General features: G+C 44.8%; 1 protein-coding gene across 1 annotated transcript in view; it reads right to left on the bottom strand.

Annotated features, from left to right (window-relative positions):
* The window catches only part of LOC132819266 (adenylate cyclase type 8-like), a 183,633-nt gene that overhangs the window by 44,833 nt on the left and 114,103 nt on the right, over positions 1-24,697 (bottom strand). The window contains exons 13-16 of the mRNA XM_060830693.1: positions 18,064-18,230; positions 8,698-8,779; positions 7,914-8,072; positions 5,006-5,152 (exon numbers count right to left, since the gene is read on the bottom strand). Of these exons, the coding sequence (XP_060686676.1) occupies positions 5,006-5,152; positions 7,914-8,072; positions 8,698-8,779; positions 18,064-18,230 (555 nt within the window). The remainder of the gene's footprint in view (positions 1-5,005; positions 5,153-7,913; positions 8,073-8,697; positions 8,780-18,063; positions 18,231-24,697) is intronic.

The raw sequence follows: 24,697 nt of genomic DNA, 5'->3' as shown, positions 1-24,697 counted from the left end.
TGTGTAAAATTATATCAAATGATATGCTGGTTTGCTATTCTTCCTGACAAGAGGTTAATATGTTCACATTTTCACATTACTCCATTGCCAGATCTTTGCCAATTAAACACTGTCAATCAACTGATTATTGGTCAGGTTACAGTGTGGTACACTGACAATTGGTCAGGTACTCTAGAAAACGACAATGTTATCAAGAAGATTACTGAGATACAGGCTACTAGACTAGGTGGGATTGAGGTTCACAAGAAAGGGGTATTAGAAATCCTGCAGAGTGTGAAAATAGATAAATCCCCTGGGCCAGATGGGATTTATCCTGGGATCCTCTGGAAAGCCAGGGAGGAGATTGCCGAGCCTTTGGCATTTATCTTTACATCATCATTGTCTACAAGAATAGTGCCAGAAGACTGGAGGATAGCAAATGTGGTTCCCCTGTTCAAGAAGGGGAGGAGAGACAATCCTGGTAATTATAGACAAGTGAGCCTTATTTCAGTTGTTGGTAAAGTGTTGGCAAAGGTTATAAGAGATAGGATTTATAATCATCTAGAAAAGAATAATTTGATTAGGGATAGTCAGCACGGTTTTGTGAAGGGTAGGTTGTTCCATACAAACTTTACCGAGTTCTTTGAGAAGGTGACCAAACAGGTGGATGAGAGTAAACAGGTTGATGTGGTGTATATGGATTTCAGCAAGGCGTTCGATAAGGTTCCCCACAGTAGGCTATTGTACAAAATGCGGAGGAATGGGATTGTGGGAGATATAGCAGTTTGGATCAGTAATTGGCTTGCTGAAAGAAGACAGAGGGTGCTGGTTGATGGGAAATGTTTATCCTGGAGTCCAGTTACTAGTGGTGTATCGCAAGGGTCGGTGTTGGGTCCACTGCTGTTCGTCATTTTTATAAACGACCTGGATGAGGGCGTAGAAGGGTGGGTTAGTAAATTTGCAGATGACACTAAGGTCGGTGGAGTTGTGGATAGTGATAAAGGATGTTGTAGGTTACAGAGACATAGATAAGCTGCAGAGTTGGGCTGAGAGGTGGCAAATGGAGTTTAATGCGGACAAGTGTGAGGTGATTCACTTTGATCGGAGTAACAGGAATGCAGAGTACTGGGCTAATGGTAAGATTCTTGGTAGTGTAGATGAGCAGAGAGATCTCGGTGTCCAGGTACACAGATCCCTGAAAGTTGCCACCCAGGTTGACAGGGTTGTTAAGAAGGCATACAGTATTTTAGCTTTTATTAATAAAAGGATTGAGTTCCGGAACCATGAGGTTATGCTACAGCTGTACAAAACTTTAGTGCGGCTGCACTTGGGGTATTGTGTACAGTTCTGGTCACCGCATTGTAGGAAGGATGTAGAAGCTTTGGAAAAGGTGCAATGGAGATTTACTCAGATGTTGCCTGGTATGGAGGGAAGCGCTCATGAGGAAAGGCTGAGGGACTTGAGGCTGTTTTCGTTAGAGAGAAGGTTGAGAGGTGACTTAATAGAGACATATAAGATAATCAGAGGGTTAGATAGGGTGGACAGGGAGAGCCTTTTTCCAAGAATGGGGATGGCGAGGAAGGGGGGGGCATAGCTTTAAACTGAGGGGTGATAGATAGAGAACAGATGTCAGAGGTAGTTTCTTTACTCAGAGAGTAGTAAGGGTATGGAATGCTTTGCCTGCAACGGTAGTAGATTCGCCAACTTTCAGTACATATAAATCGTCATTGGACAGGCATATGGATGTACATGGAAGAGTGTAGGTTAGATGGGCTTCAGATTGCTATGACTGGTCAGCGCAACATTGAAGGCCAAAGGGCTTCAATGTTCTATGTTCTATGTTACAGTGTGGTACACTGACGATTGGTCAGGTTTGCAATGTTGTACACTGATAATTGGTCAGGTTTACAGTGTGGTACACTGATGATTGGTCAGGTTTACAGTGTTGTACACTGATAATTGGTCAGGTTTACAGTGTGGTACACTGATAATTGGTCAGGTTCCAGTGTGGTACACTGATAATTGGTCAGGTTTACAGTGTTGTACACTGATAATTGGTGAGGTTTGCAGTGTGGTACACTGATAATTGGTCAGGTTACAGTGTGGTACACTGATAATTGGTGAGGTTTGCAGTGTGGTACACTGATAATTGGTGAGGTTTGCAATGTGGTACACTGATAATTGGTCAGGTTTGCAGTGTTGTACACTGATGATTGGTGAGGATGAATGGGATACAGGGGAACTTAGCTGTCTGGACACAGAATTGGCTGGCCAACAGCGAGTGGTAGCTGAAGGAAAATATTCTGCCTGGAAGTCAGTGGTGAGTGGTGTTCCACAGGGCTACTGTTTGTAATTTTTATTAATGATTTGGATGAGGAGTTTGAAGGATGGATCAGCAAGTTTGCAGACAACACAAAGGTTGGAGGTGTCGTTGACAGTATTGAGGGCTGTTGTAGGCTGCAGCAGGACATTGACAGGATACAGAGATGGGCTGAGAGGTGGCAGATGGAGTTCAACCTGGATAAATGCAAGGTGATGCATTTTGGAAGGTCGAATTTGAAAGCTGAGTCCAGGATAAAGGATAGGATTCTTGGCAGTGTGGAGGAACAGAGGGATCTTGGTGTGCAGGTACATAGATCCCTTAAAATGGCCACCCAAGTGGACAGGGTTGTTAAGAAAGCATATGGTGTTTTGGCTTTCATTAACAGGGGGATTGAGTTTAAGAGCCGTGAGATCTTGTTGCAGCTCTATAAAACTTTGGTTAGACTGCACTTGGAATACTGCGTCCAGTTCTGGTCGCCCTATTATAGGAAAGATGTGGATGCTTTGGAGAGGGTTCAGAAGAGGTTTACCAGGATGCTGCCTGGACTGGAGGGCTTATCTTATGAAGAGAGGTTGACTGAGCTCGGACATTTTTCATTGGAGAAAAGGAGGAGGACAGGGGACCGAATTGAGGCATACAAGATAATGAGAGGCATAGATAGAGTCGATAGCCAGAGACTATTTCCCAGGGTAGAAATGGCTAACACGAGGGGTCATAGTTTTAAGCTGGTTGGAGGAAATTATAGAGGGGATGTCAGAGGCGGGTTCTTTACACAGAGAGTTGTGAGAGCATGGAATGCATTGCCAGCAGCAGTTGTGGAAGCAAGGTCATTGGGGACATTTAAGAGACTACTGGACATGCATATGGTCACAGAAATTTGAGGGGACAGACATGACGATCAATGGTCGGCACAACATCGTGGGTTGAAGGGCCTGTTCTGTGCTGTACTGTTCTATCTTCGATGTTCTATGTTCTATTGAGGTACACTGATGATTGGTCAGGTTACAGTGTGGTACACTGATGATTGGTCAGGTTTACAGTGTGGTACACTGATGATTGGTCAGGTTACAGTGTGGTACACTGATGATTGGTCAGCTTGCAGTGTAACACATTGGCACTAACGGGAAATGAGGTATTTTTGTACACTGGGACTGTTTATTTCCTCGGGGTATAAACAAGGACTGAGATGCTGGAAACCAGAGTCTAGATGAGAGTGGTTCTGGAAACGCACAGCAGGTCAGGCAGCATCTGAGGAACAGGAAAATCGACGTTTTGGGCAAAACTCTTTGCTACCTTCCCCCACCCTCCTCCCTGACCTATCACCTCCATCCCCACCCCCACTCACCTATTGTACTCTATGCTACTTTCGCCCCACCCCCACCCCCCTCTCATTTATCTCTCCACTCTGCAGGCACCCTGCCTCTATTCCTGATGAAGGGCCTTTTGCCCGAAACATTGATGTTCCTGCTCCTCGGATGCTGCCTGACCTGCTGTGTTTCCACTGCCACTCTGATCTAGACTCTGTTTATTTATTCGCTGATGAAGTGTGGGCATCATTGGCTGGCCAGCATTTCCTACTGCCTGTCTCTAGCTGCTCCTGTCTATTGCCTGTCTCTAGCTGCTCCTGTCTACTGCCTGTCTCTAGCTGCTCTTGTATAGTGCCTGTCTCTAGCTGCTCCTGTCTACTGCCTGTCTCTAGCTGCTCCTGTCTATTGCCTGTCTCTAGCTGCTCCTGTCTACTGCCTGTCTCTAGCTGCTCCTGTATAGTGCCTGTCTCTAGCTGCTCCTGTCTACTGCCTGTCTCTAGCTGCTCCTGTCTATTGCCTGTCTCTAGCTGCTCCTGTCTACTGCCTGTCTCTAGCTGCTCCTGTATAGTGCCTGTCTCTAGCTGCTCCTGTCTACTGCCTGTCTCTAGCTGCTCCTGTCTACTGCCTGTCTCTAGCTGCTCCTGTCTATTGCCTATCTCTAGCTGCTCCTGTCTATTGCCTGTCTCTAGCTGCTCCTGTCTACTGCCTGTCTCTAGCTGCTCCTGTCTACTGCCTGTCTCTAGCTGCTCCTGTCTACTGCCTGTCTCTAGCTGCCCCTGAACCAAGTAGATCACTCGGCCCTTCAGAGGGCAGTTGATATTCAGCATAATACTGCAGGATGTCTGGTGTGTGATGGAATAATCCCCACCTGCCCTGGATGGGTGCAGCTCCAACAACACTTAACAAATTCAACACCATCCAGGATGCTGCAAAGGGTAAGTATTTATTCAGTTACTCCAGACACCTTGTGCACGGTGAGAATCAACAAACACAGGTGTCGTACAGGCACTTTTGTAAAGACTATCACCCTGTCGTATGTCATCGAGTCATAGAGATGTAGAGCACAGAAACAGACCCTTCAATCCAATTTGTTAATGCCGATTAGATGTCCTAAATTTATCCAGTCCCATTTGCCAGCACAGCCCATATCCCTCTCAACCCTTCCTATTCATTTACCCACGCCTTTTAAATGCTGTAATTGTACCAGGCTCCGCCACTTCCTCTGGCAGCTCATTCCATACACACACTATCCTCCACATGAAATAGTTGCCCCTTAGGTCCCTTTTAAATCTTTCCCATCTCACTCTCAACAAATGCCCCCCTTGTTCTGGATTCCCCTTAGGAGGGGAAAGACCTGGTCTATACTAGATTCCAAATTCAAAACTAGAATACTTACATCATCAAAGTCAGCAATGATCTCATTAAGCAGTTGCAAGCATTCAATTCCCTGTTGGTTTCCCTCAGCCTGTGAGTAAAATGCAGCAAATTCTGGGATGGAAGCGAACAGAACGCCGACATTGTCATGTGATTCAGAATAGAGCTCCTGGAAATAACGAAACAGCAAAGAAATCACATTGAATTTGCAATGATTAAAGAAACGGCCAATATCATCAGAATAGCCACATTATTCATACAGTGTAGGGTTAGCATTAACTTAAAATGGCAGATCATATTTACACATAACAAAATTAGTATAAACACCGACAGAGGTCAATATCCAAGCAGAGAGGCAGTAGTATTAACCAACAGCAGGGTTGGTGTTATTATAAAACAGATTACTGCGGAGACAAAAAGACTTAAATACTGATATGCAGAAACTTCTTCCAACTAAGTGCTGGGAAAACTGAAGACCTCGGCCTAGATTTTGCTGACTGACAGTTGTAAAGTGCAAAGGGTGGTCAGAAATGCAGGTAACTCATGCTGTGAGTTTTCATCAACAGTTGTGATTTTCTACAAGGAACACGTGAATTTTTAATTTAATTGTTTATTTTGATTTGTTTCCTGGGCATTTCGAAGACCGGCTGTTGTTATTGTGAGACTGGGGAGTTCTGTCCATTTGGTGAGTGGGTGTAGCTGGTCCAGCTGGTATTCAGGGGCCATGGGGAGTATGGAGAGAGCGTAGATTGATGACGGCTGCTGGAGGGTTTGAGGAGTTTCACTTACAGGGGAATTTGATGGACATTGTGGTGTAAAAGGATATGTGGGAATACAGGGGAAATAAAGGAAACCAAAGGGTGTGGAGTACACAAAGGAGTGTGTGACCATGTGTGGAGTTGTGAGCTCAGGGTCCTCGCCGTGTTCCCTCTCCCTCCTGATACTGCCTGTCTTGCTGTGTCCCTCTCCCTCCTGATACTGCCTGTCTTGCTGTGTCCCTCTCCCTCCTGATGCTGCCTGCCTTGCTGTGTTCCCTCTCCCTCCTGATGCTGCCTGCCTTGCTGTATCCCTCTCCCTCCTGATGCTGCCTGCCTTGCTGTGTTCCCTCTCCCTCCTGATGCTGCCTGCCTTGCTGTATCCCTCTCCCTCCTGATGCTGCCTGCCTTGCTGTGATCCTCCAAGCTCCTGCTTGTCTGCTGGGAGAAAGTGAGGTCTGCAGATGCTGGAGATCAGAGTTGTAAGTGTGGTGCTGGAAAAGCGCAGCAGGTCAGGCAGCATCCGAGGAGCAGGAGAGTCGATGTTTTGGGCATAAGCCCTTCATCAGGAATGAGGCTTGTGGACCAGAGGTGCTGAGAGATAAATGGGATGTGGTGGGGGCGCGGTGGGGAGGGAGATAGCTGAGAATGTGATTGGTAGATGAAGGTAAGGGAGAAGGTGATAGGTCAGAGGGTGGAGTGATGGACAGGACCGGAGGGTGGTGCCGAGTTGGCGGCTTGGGACTGGGATAATGTGGGGGGGACTGCCTGCAATGACACGGGATAAATGTGGATTACCACAGCATCCTCACTTCCCCTCCCCCCACATTATCCCAGTCCCAAACCTTCAACTTGGCTCCGCCCTCCTGACCTGTCTGTCACCTTTCCCATCTATCCACCCCATGTCCCCCTGACCTATCCCCTTCTCCCTCACCTTCATCAATCCATTGCATTCTCAGCTCCCTTTCCCCAATCCCACCCACCCTCTCATTTATCTCTCAGCTCCATTCCCCACCCCAGCCACAAGCCTCATTCCTGAAGAAGGGCTTATGTTCAAATTGTCGATTCTCCTGCTTCTCGGATGCTGCCTGACTGCTGTGTTTTTCCAGCACCACACTCCTGACCCCTGCTTGTTCCCCCCCCCCAGCCTCATGCGAAGGAGAGGTTATGTCTACTCTGTCAATCTCCTTTTATATCTCAATTAAATCTCCCCTTATTGTTCTAAACTGGAGGCAGGTGTGCCGAAACTGTGCTCCATCTCTCTTCATGGAGCACAGTGCTCACTTTGAGATCCCATCTCATGAACCTTGTGTGAACGGCTGCCAATGCAATTATATCCCTCCTCAGGTCAAGGGAAGAACATTGTAAGTAATACTCCAGGTGCAGGCTCATTAATGCCTTGTACAATTGCAGGAATACTTCTCAACTTTTATATTCTCTTCCTTTCACAATGAATAACATAATTCCAACTGCCTTTTTTATGACCTGCTGTCCTAGTTTTCTGTGCTTCATGCACAGAGACATCCTGATCCCTCTAGTCCAAAGCACTCTGAGGTTTCTTTCCATTTCAATAATACATTGCCTTTCTATTTCTCCCACAAAAATGGATAACCATTTCGGAACTAACTCTGGTCACTAGAGAAAACATGAAGATCATGATTTGAAGCAGAGAGCCAAAAGTTCTAAATCTTCAAGGAAAAAGTGAGGACTGCAGATGCTGGAGATCAGAGCTGAAAATGTGTTGCTGGTTAAAGTGCAGCAGGTCAGGCAGCATCCAAGGAGCAGGAAATTCGACGTTTCGGGAATCATTCCTGATGAAGGGCTTATGCCCGAAACGTCGAATCTCCTGCTCCTTGGATGCTGCCTGACCTGCAGCGCTTTAACCAGCAACACATTTTCAGCCAGAAGGTTCTGTAAAGTGCAGACTGAAAGGATGGCTGAAGAAAATTCAACTCTGTTGATCAAAAGAAACTTAGACATAGACTTAACAATGAAATATTCACAGCTGAATGGAGAAAGATTGGATATTGGATCAAACCTGACAACGTTTTTAAAGGGTTTATTCAATATCTAACCCTGTGCTCCTGCCCTGGGAGTGTTTGATGGGGTACAGTGTAGGAGGAGTTTTATTCTGTATCTAACCCCGTGCTGTCCCACTTGGAGCTATTATCGTACTTCATCATCTGGATCCTTGTTGAGGAAATGCCGTGCGATGTGACTGGGCAGCATGTTATTCAACAGATCCTCATTATGTTTCCGCAGCACTGCCATTTCCTCCATTTCCTGTCTGGCTAGTAATCTCCAAAGGAAGTCCAGACGGGCAGTTGCTTCAATCTGACAGAACAGAACAGAAAGAGTTTAATGTAATTGGAAGGTAATAAGTTCTTTGACACAAAAATTCCTCAAATGTGACTGTGAAAATAACAGCATAAGGAGCAACAGCAATTCCTACACTATATCAGAGAACTTACTTGATCAGTATATTTCCAAGCTCAGCAAAGAAGGAAGGAGTGATGAATCTTGTTCTAGACAATAAAATGGAGCAAGTGCCTCATGTTTAAGTGAGAGGGCATCATAGGAATGACTGTGACATAACAACATAAAGAATGGGAGCAAGAGAATAGGCCATTCAGCCCCTCAAATTTGCTCCACTGTTCCAATGATTGTGACTGACCTTCAAGGGGGAAAACTACTTGCCCACCTGGTCACCCATGTCCCTTGATTCCTCAGAGATCAAAAGGCTGTCCATCTCAACATCAAACATATTCAATGAGACTGCATCCAGAGATCAGTTATAACTTCTGCAGCATTGCATGATGCCTGCGCTTCTAAGGACTGCATGCGGTAGGTTCCCTGGGATGGGCAGTTAGGATATACCTTTCACCAAGTATCTGAGACCCAGCCATTCCACCACACTGCCACTGAATGTTGAGAGCAATTAGGAGTTTAGCAGAGTTACCTGTCGTCCTTGGTAAAAGACCGTCACCACAAACAGGAACATCAGCAGAAAGATGATTCCCCGCTGCCAATCCGAATAAGATCTAAAAGCACAGAGGACGAAGGGAAGAGATAAAGACATCATTAGATTCTTCTGCAAAAATATTACATGTTTTTCCAGCTCAACCCCAGGAAGTGATTGTTGCCCTGGAGGTACAGGAACTGATCATATTTGGTATCCAAGACTGGGAGAGCTGTCTCACAGACGGGTCAACACTGGGAGAGCTGTCTCACAGACGGGCCAACACTGGGAGATGTGTCTCACAGACGGACCAACACTGGGAGAGCTGTCTCACAGACGGACCAACACTGGGAGAGCTGTCTCACTGACGGGCCAACACTGGGAGAACTGTCTCACAGACGGACCAACACTGGGAGAGCTGTCTCACAGACGGGCCAACACTGGGAGAGCTGTCTCACAGACGGGCCAACACTGGCAGAGCTGTCTCACAGACGGACCAACACTGGGAGAGCTGTCTCACAGTCGGACCAACACTGGGAGAGCTGTCTCACAGATGGGCCAACACTGGGAGAGCTGTCTCACAGACGGGCCAACACTGGGAGAGCTGTCTCACAGTCGGACCAACACTGGGAGAGCTATCTCACAGATGGGCCAACACTGGGAGAGCTGTCTCACAGACGGGCCAACACTGGGAGATGTGTCTCACAGACGGACCAACACTGGGAGAGCTGTCTCACAGACGGGCCAACACTGGGAGAGCTGTCTCACAGTCGGACCAACACTGGGAGAGCTGTCTCACAGATGGGCCAACACTGGGAGAGCTGTCTCACAGACGGGCCAACACTGGGAGATGTGTCTCACAGACGGACCAACACTGGGAGAGCTGTCTCACAGACGGACCAACACTGGGAGAGCTGTCTCACAGACGGGCCAACACTGGGAGATGTGTCTCACAGATGGACCAACACTGGGAGAGCTGTCTCACAGACGGACCAACACTGGGAGAGCTGTCTCACAGACGGGCCAACACTGGGAGATGTGTCTCACAGATGGACCAACACTGGGAGAGCTGTCTCACAGACGGGCCAACACTGGGAGAGCTGTCTCACAGTCGGACCAACACTGGGAGAGCTGTCTCACAGATGGGCCAACACTGGGAGAGCTGTCTCACAGACGGGCCAACACTGGGAGATGTGTCTCACAGACGGACCAACACTGGGAGAGCTGTCTCACAGACGGACCAACACTGGGAGAGCTGTCTCACAGACGGGCCAACACTGGGAGATGTGTCTCACAGATGGACCAACACTGGGAGAGCTGTCTCACAGACGGGCAACACTGGGAGAGCTGTCTCACAGACGGGCCAACACTGGGAGATGTGTCTCACAGATGGACCAACACTGGGAGAGCTGTCTCACAGACGGGCAACACTGGGAGAGCTGTCTCACAGACGGACCAACACTGGGAGAGCTGTCTCACAGACGGACCAACACTGGCAGAGCTGTCTCACAGACGGACCAACACTGGGAGAGCTGTCTCACAGACGGACCAACACTGGGAGAGCTGTCTCACAGACAGGCAACACTGGGAGAGCTGTCTCACAGACGGACCAACACTGGGAGAGCTGTCTCACAAACGGGCAACACTGGGAGAGCTGTCTCACAGACGGACCAACACTGGGAGAGCTGTCTCACAAACGGGCCAATCAACAGCCTGCCACACACACTCACAGAATCAGAACTTACAGACAATGTCCCAGACCTCACCATCACCATGTCAATGTGTTTGTTGACACAGTTCCAGTTGGAATTCTACAGATTGACTCCCCTCTGAGAGATAAAATCTCTCATCTCTGCATACCACGAGTGATCCCTTTCATTGAGATGATGCCCCTAGGTCCTGGATTCTCCTATACAAATCTTGCACATTTTAACAAGATGGCCTGTCATTCTTCTATATTCCAATGAGTACAGGCCTAACCTACTCAACCTCTTGTCATTACACAAGTCCCTCCATACCCAGGATCAGTTAGTGAATATTCCCTTCCATCAATAAAAGGACCAAAACTATTCAGGTATTCTAGGTGTAGTTTAAAGGGCCTTGTATAGTTTTAGCCAGACCTCCTATTTTTATACTCCATTTCCTTTGAAATAACATTCCATTTGCAAGCTGAGCTAGAAGGTTCATTTTCAGACGTTTTGCCACCATACTAGGTAACATCTTCAGTGAGCCTCTGGACAAAGCACTGTTGGTGTTTCCTGCTTTCTATTTATATGTTTGTGTTTCCTTGGGTTGGTAGTGTCATTTCCTGTGGTGCTGCCATTTCCTATGGTGATGTCATTTCCTGTTCTTTTTCTCAGGGGGTGGTAAATGGGGTCCAAGTCAATGTGTTTGTTGATAGAGTTCTGGTTGGAATGCCATGCTACGAGGAATTCTCATGCTTGTCTTTGTTTGGCTTGTCCAAGGATGGATGTGTTGTTCCAGTCAAAGTGGTGTCCAACACACCACACTTCTATGGATTACCCAAAATTCACAAACCAGGAGCCTCCCCGCCACCTACACCCCCCCCCCCAACACACACACACAGCCCCCCCCCAAGACCCATAATCTTCCACATGGAACACCAACTTACAGATTGGCCAAGGAGCTACATCAAAGACTAAAACACTTAGTAGAAGACTCATGCCACTCCATCTACTTCACCCAAGAATTCCTGAAGACCATCAAAGACATCAAGATAGAAGAGGATGAATTAATGGTCTCCTTTGATGTAACAGCCCTGTTCATATCCATCAACATCAACCTGGCCAAGGAAACACTGACGATTAGAAGACCCAAAGCCACATACACCAAACACCACCAACTTCATCAGCAAGGACGGTATCGTGTAGCTAGTGGGCCTATGCCTTACTACCCACTTCACCTTCAACAGCAAAACCTACAAACAAACCAATGGAACACCCATGGGATCTCCAATATCAGAGTTCTTAGCAGAGGCAGTAATGCAGAGATTCGAACAAACAGATCTGCCAACCATCCAACCCAAACTTTGGGTCAACTATGTGGATGATACCTTTGTCATCACTAAACGAAACAAATTAGAGAAAACCTTCAAGACCATCAATAATACCCTTACTGACATAAAATTCACTAAAGAGGAGGAAAACAACAACAAACTGCCATTCCTAGATGTCACAGTAGAGCGAACAGCCAATGGGCAACTTCAAACCAGCATCTACAGGAAAACAGCATATACAGACCAGATACTGAACTACAGAAGCAATCATCCCAATACCCACAAATGAAGCTGCATTAGAACATTATTTCAACAAGCCAACACACTGCAGCACAGAGGAACTACACAGAGCAGAGGAAAATCACCAATACCATGTATTCAAAAAGAATGGGTACCCAATGAACACAGTCCACCCATTTCTCAGCAATAAACCACAACAAGCAGACAGAACATGTCCAGAAACCCTAGCCACTCTCCCCGATATCAAAGAAATCTTGGAAATGACTGCCAGACTACTTATGGTAGCCCACAAACCCAGCAACACACTAAAATAGCAGCTAATGAACTTGAAAGACCCTATACAGACAACAAGCAAAACTAATGTCATTTACAAAATACCATGCAAGGACTGTAACAGACACTACATTGGACAAACAGGCAGAAAACTAGCCACCGGGATACATGAACATCAACTCACCACAAAACAACATGACCCTCTCTCACTAGTATCCTTACACACAGATGAGGAAGGACACCACTTTGACTGGGACAACACATCCATCCTAGGACAAGCCAAACAGAGACACGCACGAGAATTCCTAGAAGCATGGCATTCCAACTGGAACTGTATCAACAAACACATTGACTTGGACCGATTTACCACCCCCTGTGAAAAAGAACAGGAAATGACATCATTATATGAAATAATGTCACCACAGGAAATGACATCACGAACTCAAGGAAACTCAAATGTATAAATAGAAAGCAGGAAACACCAGCAGTGCTTCATCTGGAGGCTCACTGAAGATATTACCTAGCATGGTGACGAAACATCTGAAAATGAACCTTCCAGCTCAGTGAGCAAACCTATATCCAAAACCTCAACCTGAGCTACAAATCTTCTCAAAACTTGCTAATTCCATTTTCCTTCCATATTACCTTATGGAATTTGATGCTAGCTTGTTTTTGTTTATTCACAAGGGTTCTCAAATCCCTCTGCACTGCAGCTTTCTGCAGTCTTCCTCCATTTAAATAATAGAGCTCCTCTATTCTTCCTGACAAAGTCTATAACTTCACACTTTTCTACTTTACATTGCATATGCCAAGTTTTTAACCTGTCTGTATCCCTCTCCAGACTCTGTTATCCTCAGCAATTACCTTGCCACTTACTTTTGTGTCATCTGCAAATTTGACAACAGGACACTCATTTGCTTCATCCAAGTCAATAACATTATACTGTAATTTATTGTGACTCTGGCACTAATCCCTGTGACACTCCACTCGTTACAGTTTGCCATCCTGAAAATGCCCTCTTTACCTCACTCTCTTCCACTAGATAGCCAATTGTCTGTCTATGCTCGTGTTCTACTTTGATGAATTTTCTGATGGTTACACAACATTGAGTATAATTTGTTACTCTTCAAACAGTGAGGCAGTCCAGACCCAAATATCCAGGCTCAGGATGACAAGTGGCAAGTAACATTCACATTTTAAAAATGCCAGTCAACGAAAATGTCCAGCAAGAGAGAATTTAACCATTGCCACTTGACTTTCAATTAAATTAATATCATTGTATCCCCTACAATAAGAAGTAATACAGCAGCTTAAACAGCAGATCAGAGATTGGGAATAACATAGAACATAGAAAAATACAGCGCAGTACAGGCCCTTCGGCCCTCGATGTTGCGCCAACCGAAGCATACCTAACCTACATTAGCCCAATAACCTCCATATGCTTATCCAATGCCCGCTTAAGTGACCATAAAGAGGGAGATTCCACCACTGCTACTGGCAGGGCATTCCATGAACTCACAACCCGCTGAGTAAAGAATCTACCCCTAACATCTGTCCTATACCTACCTCCCCTTAATTTAAAGCTGTGTTCCCTAGTAACAGCTGACTCCATTAGCGGAAAAAGGTTCTCACTATCAACCCTATCTAAACCCCTAATCATCTTGTACACCTCTATCAAATCTCCCCTAAACCTTCTTTTCTCCAATGAGAACAGCCCCAAGTGCCTCAGCCTTTCCTCATACGAACTGCAGTGAGTAACTCTCCTCCTGACTCTCCAAAGCCTGTCCACCATCGAAAAGGCACAAGTCTGGAATGTGATGGAATTCTCCCCACTTGCCTGAATGAGTGCAACTCCAAAAACTCCAAAGAAGCTTGACATCATCCAAAACAAAGTAGCTACTTGATTGGCACCAGATCCACAAACATGCACATCCTCCATCACTGACGTTCAGTAACAGCAGGGTGTACTATCTACAAGATACACTGCAGAAATTCACCACGACTCCTTAGACAGAATCTTGCAAAGCCATGACCACTTCTAGAAGATCCTCATCACCTGCAAGTTCTCCTCCGACCTACTCACCATCTTGGAAATGTATAACTGTTCCTTCAGTGTCATTGGGTCAAAATCCTGAAATTCCCTCCCTAAGGGCATTGTGGATCTACCTACATCACATGGACTGCAGTGGTTCAAGAAGGCACCACCCCGACCTCTCAAGGGGCAACTAGGGACAGGCAATAAATGCTGGACCCAGCCAGTGATGCCTACAGGCTGTGAATGAATTCAGAAAAAAGATGGCTGGCATTTGTTTGTTTCTGTATTTTAAAAATATTTATACATTTCATCAAAATCCAACTAAAAATGAGCAAACATACTGTGATCTGGAATCTGATTCCAGTTTATATTTAGAATAATAGATGTTAAATGTTTTGTGCATCAATGTACAGAGGTTTAGAAACAAATCAGCTAAAATATATCTAGAAATAAGGAAGAATGGATGATGGAGGAACTGTTTAATTAGAAATATTATCATAGGATGTTAACAAAAACAGGAGGAGATTTACATGGATTGAAATAATAGGTCACATTATGAAGAGAATATTGCACAACATCAAAACATATGGAACAGGAACAGCTACAGACAAGCCGACGAATATCCCTTAGGAAGGGCATCTGCTGTCCTCACAAGGTATAGTGAGCACATGACTGCAGACAAACAGCAATGTGATTCCTTTGAAATGGCCAAGCAAGCCACTCAGGTCAAGGCCTAATCATGGAAGAGCAACAAATTCTGGTCTTGCCAGTGACATCATCTCCCATGAAAATATACAGCCCTTGAGCTTTCTATACTGTTTACGTCATCATGTCCAAGCTTGGTCTCAACACACTTAACTGCTTCTCTGTCCTAATCCATCGGCCCCTTATCCACGTGTTCTTGATTCCACAACCAGTAGGAGCAAGGTCTCAGTGTCAATCCTGTTAAACCACTTCAGAATCTTGAATGGTTTAATGAGATCAGATCACAAACTGCGAGTAACGGAAGGTAATTGTAGGCTGTGTTCTCTGTGTACCCAAAGTCAATGATTGTAAGTATTTCTGTAGTCATGACGATTTATAATACCATAACATGATAAGATTTAGGAGCTGAATTAGCATCTGCTCTGCCACTTGATCATGGCTAATATGATTCTCATCTCCATTGTCCTGCCTTCTCCCCATAACCTTTGATCCCAATACTAATCAAGACCTTATCTATCTCTGTCTTAAATACACTCACACAATTAGGTTTCACAGCCCTCTGCAGCAATGGGTTCCACACCTGAACCACCCTTTGGCTGAGGAAATTCATAAATTTCATAGAATCCCTATAGTGTGGAAGTAGGCCATTTGGCCCATCATGTCCACACCAATCCTTTGAAGAGCATCCTGTCAGACCCATCCCTTCCTTCCCTATCCCTGTAATCTCATATTTCCCATGGCTAACCCACCTAACCTGCATATCTTTGAACTGTGGGAGGAAACCCTCGCAGACACGGGGAAAATGTACAAATGCCACACAGACAGTCACCTGATGCTGGAATTGAACCAGAGTCCATGGCACTGTGAGACAGCAGTGCTACTCATCTCAGTTCTCGAGGGTCATCCCTTCACACTGAGGCTGTTCTCTCAGGTCTGAAAATGTGATACTGGAAAAGCGCAGCAGGTCAGGCAGCATCCAAGGAGCAGGAGAATTGACGTTTTGGGCATGAGCCCTTCTTCAGGATGCTGCCTGCTCCTGCTCCTTGGATGCTGCCTGACCTGCTGCGCTTTTCCAGCATCACATTTTCAGATCTGATCTCCAGCATCTGCAGTCCTCACTTTCTCCTCGAAGATGTCCCCTCAGGTCCCAGTCTCTCCTATATCTTTTCCATATCCACTCTATCCAGGTCTCTCAGCATTCTCTAAATTTCAAACAGATCCCTCCTCATCCCTCTGAACATCACTGAGCTCAGACCAGAGTTCGCAACCTCTCCTCATATGGCGAACCCTTCACCTTGCAGGACCATTACTGTAAATGTCCTCTAGATCCCCTTCAACACCAACGCACCCTTCCTCAGGTAAGGGGCCCAAAACTGCTCACAATATTCCAAATGAGGCCCAGCCAGAGCCTGATACAGCCTCAGCTGTACATCTCCACATTTGTATTCAAGTCCTCTTGAAATGAATCCCAACTACCAACTGAATCTGCATGTTAACCTTAACAGGATCCTGAGCTATTACTCCCAAGTAATTTTGTGCTTCAGATTTCTAAAGTCTCTCACCATTTAGAATATTGTCTATGTCTCATTCTTCTGACTAAAGTGCATAACCTCATACTTTCCTGCATTGCATTCCATTTGCCACTTCTTTTCCAATTCTCCGAGCCTTCCTGCCTCCTCAACACGACCTGTGCCCCTCCATCTATCTTTGTGTCATCTGCAAACTTAGCAGCAATGCCCTCAGTTCCTTTGTCTAGATCGTTAATATATAACGTGAATAGTTGTGGTCCCTTCACTGACCTAGAGAAGTCCAACAGTCACCAGCTGTTATCCTGAAAAAGACTTTCCATTCTCACTCTCTGCCTTCTGCTGGTCAACCAATCCTCTGTCCATGCCAGGACCTTACCCCGAACACAACCAATCCTCTGTCCATGCCCGGACCTTACCCCGAACACAACCAATCCTCTGTCCATGCCCGGATCTTACCCCGAACACAACCAACCCTCTGTCCATGCCCGGATCTTACCCCGAACACAACCAACCCTCTGTCCATGCCCGGACCTTACCCCGAACACAACCAATCCTCTGTCCATGCCCGGATCTTACCCCGAACACAACCAATCCTCTGTCCATGCCCGGATCTTACCCTGAACACAACCAACCCTCTGTCCATGCCCGGATCTTACCCCGAACACAACCAACCCTCTGTCCATGCCCGGACCTTACCCTGAACACAACCAACCCTCTGTCCATGCCCGGATCTTACCCTGAACACAACCAACCTTCTGTCCATGCCCGGACCTTACCCTGAACACTACGGGCTTTTCTCTTATTAGCAGTCTCCTGTCAAAGGCCTTCTGGAAATCCGAGTAGATCATGTCTCCTGGTTCTCCTTTGTCAAACTTGTTTGTTACCTCCACAAAGAATTCAAACAGATTTGTTAGGCATGACTTCCCCTTGACGAAGCCACCCTGACTCCGTCCTATTTTACCCTGCACTTCCGAGTACTCCACAAACTCATCCTTAATAATACAATCTCAAATCTTACCAATGACCAGTGTCAGGCTAACCGGCCGTGTGTTACCTGTGTATTAAACTCAGTGAGGGAAAAAAATTCTACCTCACCTCAAAATGGGAAATAATCCACAGAAGCTAACAGAAATACTGATGGGAAAATGTCTAGTGAGCAGTAATTGTAACATAAGGTGCATTAAGGGAATGATTAAAAAGTACACACATTAAGGAGTAAGGAATTTCAGTTGTGTGGAGACTATAGAAACTGCAGTTGTCCTCATTGAACAGAGAGGTTAAAATGAGCTGTGATAGAAATGCATCTCTATAATCTCCTCCAAACCAACAGCCTCCAGAATGTTATGCATTCTTCCAATATCTGCCACTGTGTACTAATGCATAACATTCTCCTTCTGAGAACGTAATATGAAGGCTGAAATGTAACGATGAGTTTATATAAAAACCTCAGTGAGACCACAATTAGAGAACAGTGCAGTTTTGGAATCTGCTATAGGAAAAAAGGTTTCAGACAGATCAAAGGGCTGATTTGTGAACAATATCTCATCAGATGTTCCATGCAAGATTACCTGGGCAATTCTTCATGCAAGTGCACATTCAAATATTTGAAACTGACGTGGGTGATGTAGGTGTAGACGGCAGTGATTAAGATGACAGACACCAGCTTTATAACTGAATGTAGATGAAGAAATGCAGCACAGCTGATCAACGCTGTCACCCCGCACAGGACAAAATACTACAAAAAGATACAATGTCAGGATTAGAGTAACTTCACATATTGTCTTGGCCCATTTATTATTCTATCCAGGTTTTCTGTTCTTTCTTTGAAATGTTGGACTATGCTTACAGAAGCATCTTTAAGTCCAGTGGTGACCATGTACAGATGCAGATTATCCTTCACTAACTAAAGCTGCAGCATTTCCTAGATCTAACCATTGCCCACATATCAGACTAGCCTTCACTAACTCCTGGAACTCCTGGTGGAGATGGTTGCTTAGTGTTATTGTCACTGGATGAAATTCAGAATCCCACCCTAATGTTCTGAGAGAAAACCAAAACAAAAATTGTTGGAAAAACTCAGCAGGTCTGGCAGCATCTGTGAGAGAAAGCAGAGTTAATGCTTTGGGTCCTGTAACCCTTCTTCAGAATTAGTGTTTTGGGGATAAGGGATTTACACATGGTGGATGGTGAAATTTGAATTTAATAAAAATCTGGAATCAAAAGCTGGCCTCACGGTGATCATGTAACCACTGTTGGTTGTTGTAAAAACCCATCTGGTTCATTAATCCGCTGCATTTACCTGGTTTAGCCAACTTCTGACTCCAGCTCTCCAGAAATGTGGTTGTCTCAACTGCCCTCAGTCCCAGGAATGAATAAAGCAGCTCACATTATTTATTTCATGAAGTCATGGGATTAACTATCGTGCAGGAATCACCAAATAAGCTCAGCACATAACAGGAAGACAAATAAAATATTGGCCTTTTCTTTCAAAGGGAAATGAGTATAAAAATAGAGTTAAAATGGTACAAGTCACTTGCCAGAAGACACTTTGAATACGATGAACAGATTTAGTTCTAAGATATCCTGCCCTTGCGATACTCCTGGAAAGTTTGCTCCCAGGTATAAAGGGATTAGTTTGAGTCCACTTGCTCCAAAGAACAGACTGATATTAAAAAATGGCTTCCAGGGTTAAAATAAAATCCAAGGCAAGTCAAACCCTGGTCAGATTTATGACACACAGGCAATTCGAGTAAAGAACGTTCATAACCCTCTTTGACCATTCCTGAATCTCACCTTGTGAGTTAAAATAAACCAACTCAACTGTCTTCGTTTTCCTCAGGTATCCACATGTCTCTAACTTCAACATCATAAAGTGACTGAATGAATGATGGAGGGACCCAGACGAGTTCTCCAGGCTCATCAGTTCAAATAACACTGCAGCAGATGCTGAAATTTGAGTTCAATTAACAAATATATAATCAAAATCTAATCTCAGTAATGATCATCATGAAACTACCAGATTATTGTAAAGCCTCATAATGTTCACTGATGTTCTTTAGAAGACAGAATTTGCTGCTGTCCTTTACCAGGCCGGGCCTAGTTGTGGCTCCAGACCCAATGCATGGGGTTAATTCTTAACAATTTTGTGAAATGCCCTAGAAATCATTTAGTTGTATCAAACTGCAACTGAAAAATTGAATACAGTTTAAACTACATACAACTATGGCTCAGAACACCGTGTTAAATGTCCCTCATCAATATCTGAGGTGCTATGCTACAATGTGGACAGCTGACCCACAGATGGCTGAGAAACCCCATCTGCAAGAAACCCACCAATTTCACATCTCTCCACTGTGACCAACCACAATGACCAAAACACCACAAGACCATAAGATAAAGGAGCAAAATTTGGTCATTCGGTCCACTGAGCCTGCTCTCCCATTTGCTCGTGGCTAATATATTTGTCAACCCCACTCTCCTGCCTTCTCCCTGTAGCCTTTGATCACTTTACTGATCAAGAACCTATTTATCTCTGACTTAAATACACTCAATGACTTGGCTTCAATAGCCTTCAGGAGCAGTGAATTCCAGAGAGTTCCTTGTGTTGTAGAAATGTAGAAACATAGGAGATTGGAGCAGGAATAGGCTAGTCAACCCTTTGAACCTGCCGTGCTATTCGTTATGATCGCAGCTGATCATCAAGCTTAATACCTCACTCTTGCCAACAACCAACCCCATCCCCCCAACCACCCACATCCCACCACATCCCTTGACCCGTTTGCTAAATGAGCTTTATCTACCTCCTTCTTGAAAACTCAATGTTTTGGTCTCAACCGCTTTTTGTGGTTGTGAATTTCATCCTGGTACCAAAAGAAAATTATGTATCACGTCTCAAATACTACCACCCGGTGGCTCTGACCTCCATCATTAGGAAGTGCTTTGAGAGGTTAGTTATGATCTCATCAACCCCAGCCTACTATATCGTCTTGATTCTTTGCAATTCACCTCCCAGTGCAACAAGTCCACAGCAGACACCATCTCCCTGGCCCTACACTCATCCCTGGTTCATGTGGATAACAAGAATACCTATGTCAGGCTCCAATTTATTGACTACAGTTCCACCTTTAACACCATGATTCCAAACAAACTCACCTCCCCTTCTGCAACTGGATCCTTAACTTCCTAATCCATAGACAAAATTGGTAAGAATTGGTGACAACATCTCCTCCACCGTAATCCCAACATCGGTGCCCCATAAGATTATGTACTCAGCCCCCTCCTACAGTCCTTATACACTCATGCCTGTGAGGCCACATTCCACCCCAACTCCATTTACAAGTTTGCTGATGACATCACTGTTGTAGGTCTGATCTCAAACAATGACAACACAGAATACAGAAAAGAGATTGAGTGCTGAGTGAGATGGTGCAAAGATAATAATGTCTCTATCAATGTCAACAAACAAAGGAGCTGGTCATTGACTGCAGAAAGTGGAGTGGAGGGCCTTGCCCTGTTTATATCAAAGGTAATGAGATAGAGATGGTCGAAAGCATCAAGTTCCTGAGAGCGATGTTCACCAACAATCTGTCTTGGTCCACCCACATTGGCACAATGGTCAAGAAGGCAGAACAGTGTCTCTATTTCTTCAGGAGGCTAAGGAAATTTGGTACGTTCACAAAACCTTTGACCAATCTTCATGAATGCATTTAGCAATGGCACTTCCCAAGACTGCAAGGAACTACAGAGAGCCCAGTCCATCACTCAAACCAGCCTCCCATCCACTGACTCCATCTATACTTCCCACTGCCTTGGGAAATCAACCAACATCATTAAAGACCCTTCCCCCCACCCCCCCCACCCGGTTACACTCCTTTCCACTCTCTTCCATCAGGCAGATGATATAAAAGTTGTCTACATGTATGAACAGATTCAAGAACAGCTTCTTCCCTGCTATTATCAGACTTCTGAATGCACTTCTCAAATGTTAATTCTGATCTCTCTCTCTCTCTCTCTGCACCTTCTCTGTGGCTGTAATACTGTATTCTGCACCTTGTTCTGCTACTCTGATGCACTTTTGTATGGTATGATCTGCCTGTGTAGCACGCAAAACAATTTTTCATTGTATCTTGGTACAGGTGACAAGAATACATCAAACCCAAACTCTCTGAGTGAAGAAATTTCTCTAGATTACTTACAGTGTGGAAACAGGCCCTTCGGCCCAACAAGTCCACACTGACCCGCTGAAGCGCAACTCACCCATACCCCTACTCCTCATCTTAATCCTAAAAGGTTTACCCCAAATCCTTGAACACTGACCCCGGTTTTGGATTCCCCTTCCATCGGGAATATACTTCTTATATCTAACCGGTTGAGTTCTGTTAAAGTTTTAAAAGTTTTTATAAGATCATTCTTCTAAACTCCAATCAGTATAATCCCAACTGACTCAATCTCTCCTCATTTATCAGCTCTTCCATCCCAACAATCAATTTGATAAACTTCCAGTCTACTCCCCAGACAGTGAGAACATCCTTCCTCATATTAGGAGACCAATGCTGCACACAATTTCCCAAGTAGCCTCACCAATGCTTTATGTAATTACAGCAAGACATCATTGTTCCTGTACTCGAACCCTCTCACATTGAGACCAACAACTGTAAGGCTTTTCTCACTGCCGCACCTGCATACTCATCATCAGTGACTGGCGCATGAAGACAGCCAGGACTCATCGAATATTCCCCTCTCTCAAACTACAGCTGTTCAAATAATAATCCACCTTACTATTTCTACTAACAGAGTGAAGAACCCCACAATTATCCACATAATACTGCATCTGCAATGCATTTAACCACTCACTCAGTCTGTCCAAATCACACTGGAACATTTCTCTCTGTATTTCATGTGGTCAACATAGATTTCAGCAAGGCTTTTGATAAGGCCCCTCAGCTAACTGGTCAAGAGAGTAAGAACACATGGGATCCAGGACAAAGTGACACTTGGGATCCAAATGATTGAGAGGCAGTAAGTAGAGGGTGAAGGTAGAGGACTGTTCCTGTGACTGGAAGCCTGCTTCCAGTGGGATTCCTCAGGACTGGATGCTGGAACTGTTGCTGTTTGTGGAGTACAATGTTGGGGTATGAGCAATGATATGCAGATGACATGAAAATTAGTAGGTTCCTAAATTGTGAGGAAAGCCATTATGTACAGGAGCATATCAATGGACTGGTGATCTGGGAAGAGCAGTGTAGAATGGAATTCAACCTGAAAACGTGTGAGGTTTGGGGAAGGCGGGGAAAGGCTAACAAAACAAGTTACAGTGTGAATGGCAAGGCCCTGGAGAGTACTGAGGATCAGATTGACCTTGGTGTGCTCCTTTATAGATCCCTGAAAGTAGCAGGGCAAGTAGATAAGGTGGTCAGGAAGGCAGATGGGATACTCATCCTTATTAGTTGAGGCATTGAATATAAGAGCAGGGAGGTTATGGTAGAGCTGTAAACAATATTGGTTACACCACAACAATTCTGGCCTCTGCACCACAGGAAAAATTTGATACAGAGGAGATTCACCAAGATGTTTCCTGGGATGGAGTAGTTTAGTGATGAAGAGAGTCTGGAGAGGCTTGGATTGCTTTCTTTAGAGCAGAGGAGGCTGAGAGGGAACCTGATTGAGGAATATGAGAGGGGCCTAGATCGCAGGGACGAAGGTACTGTTTTTACATTAGTACAGCGGTAAATTATCTGAGGTCTGAGCTTTAATGTAAAAGGTAAAAGGCTAAGAGGAGAGGAGAGGAGAATTATTTCTCTATCAGAGTGTGGTTGGAGGCTGGAATGTATTGGCTGAAATGGTGGCTGAGTCAGTTGTAACATTAAGCAGTATTGAATATTCACCCGCACTGCCATAGCCTCCAGGTTCAGGGGCCAAACCTGGGAAACAGTATTAGTGTGGTCACATCTTTGTTGACTGGCATGAACACATTGGGCTGAATCACCTCCTCTGTGCTGTGAGCATCCATAAGTCTATAGACCACTTGACACCTCTGGCCTGCTGAGCTATTCAGTAGATTTATGCCTGGTGTAAGTTCCATATTCGAGCTGAAAATGTGTTGCTGGTTAAAGCACAGCAGGTTAGGCAGCATCTCAGGAATAGGGAATTTCCTGAGATGCTGCCTAACCTGCTGTGCTTTAACCAGCAACACATTTTCAGCTGTGATCTCCAGCATCTGCAGACCTAATTTTTTACTCGTAAGTTCCATATTCCTGAATAACCTTTCAGCTCTCTCCTAATCAAACATTACATCACCTCCCCCTTAAAAATATTCAAAGGCTATGCTTCCATTGTGTTCTTTAAGGAAGAGACTTTCCAATAAATTATGACTCTCTATGAGAAAACATTTCTTCTCTTTGTCTTAAATGGGCATTTCCTTATTTTTAAAAACCATTCTCTCAGAAGATCTCTCAGACATGGTAATTTATTTCCCACATCTATCCTGCCAGATGCCTCAGAATCTTTTAGGTTTCAATCAAGTCACCTTTATTCTTTTAAACTCCAGTAGTATCATGAGGCAAAATGTGACATTATCCATTTTGGGAGGAAGAATGGAAAATAAGTACATTATCTCGATGGTGAGAGATTGAAGAGCTCTGAAATGCAGAGGGATGAATTGCAAAAGGTTAGTACACAGGTACAGCCAATAATACAGAACGCTAACAAAATATTATAATTTATTCCTGGGATGGGGGAATGAACATAAAAGTAGGGAAGTTATGCTTCATTTGTACAAGGCCACATCTAGAAAAGTTGTATTGTATTGGTCACCTTATTTACAGAGAAATGTAAATATTTTGGAAGCAATTCAGAAAGGGTTTACTAAACTAATACCTGGAATAGGGAGGAGGGGAAGGTGGGACATATGAGAAAAGGGAGGTAGAATGGCTCGGCTTGTATCTGCTAGACATTAGAAAAATAAGAAGCAACTTTATTGAAATATATACGACAAGTTTAGGAGTCTCTAAAGGGTAGATAAAGAAAGAAAGTTTTGCCTTATGGGAGAATCTAGAACTAGGGAGACAATGTTTAAAATTCACCCATACTTCAATGAAAACAGACATTAGACAGAAAAATCCTCTCAAGGGGTCATGAGTCATAGGAGCATATGGTCATAGCATCCCCAGGCAGTGCATTCCAGGTTCCCACCATCCTCAGAGT

The sequence above is a fragment of the Hemiscyllium ocellatum genome, chromosome 10 (assembly GCF_020745735.1).
Source record: "Hemiscyllium ocellatum isolate sHemOce1 chromosome 10, sHemOce1.pat.X.cur, whole genome shotgun sequence".
NCBI classification, from domain to species: Eukaryota; Metazoa; Chordata; class Chondrichthyes; order Orectolobiformes; family Hemiscylliidae; genus Hemiscyllium; species Hemiscyllium ocellatum.
Note: the sequence above shows the minus strand (reverse complement) of the source record. Positions and strands in the feature narration are given on the sequence as shown.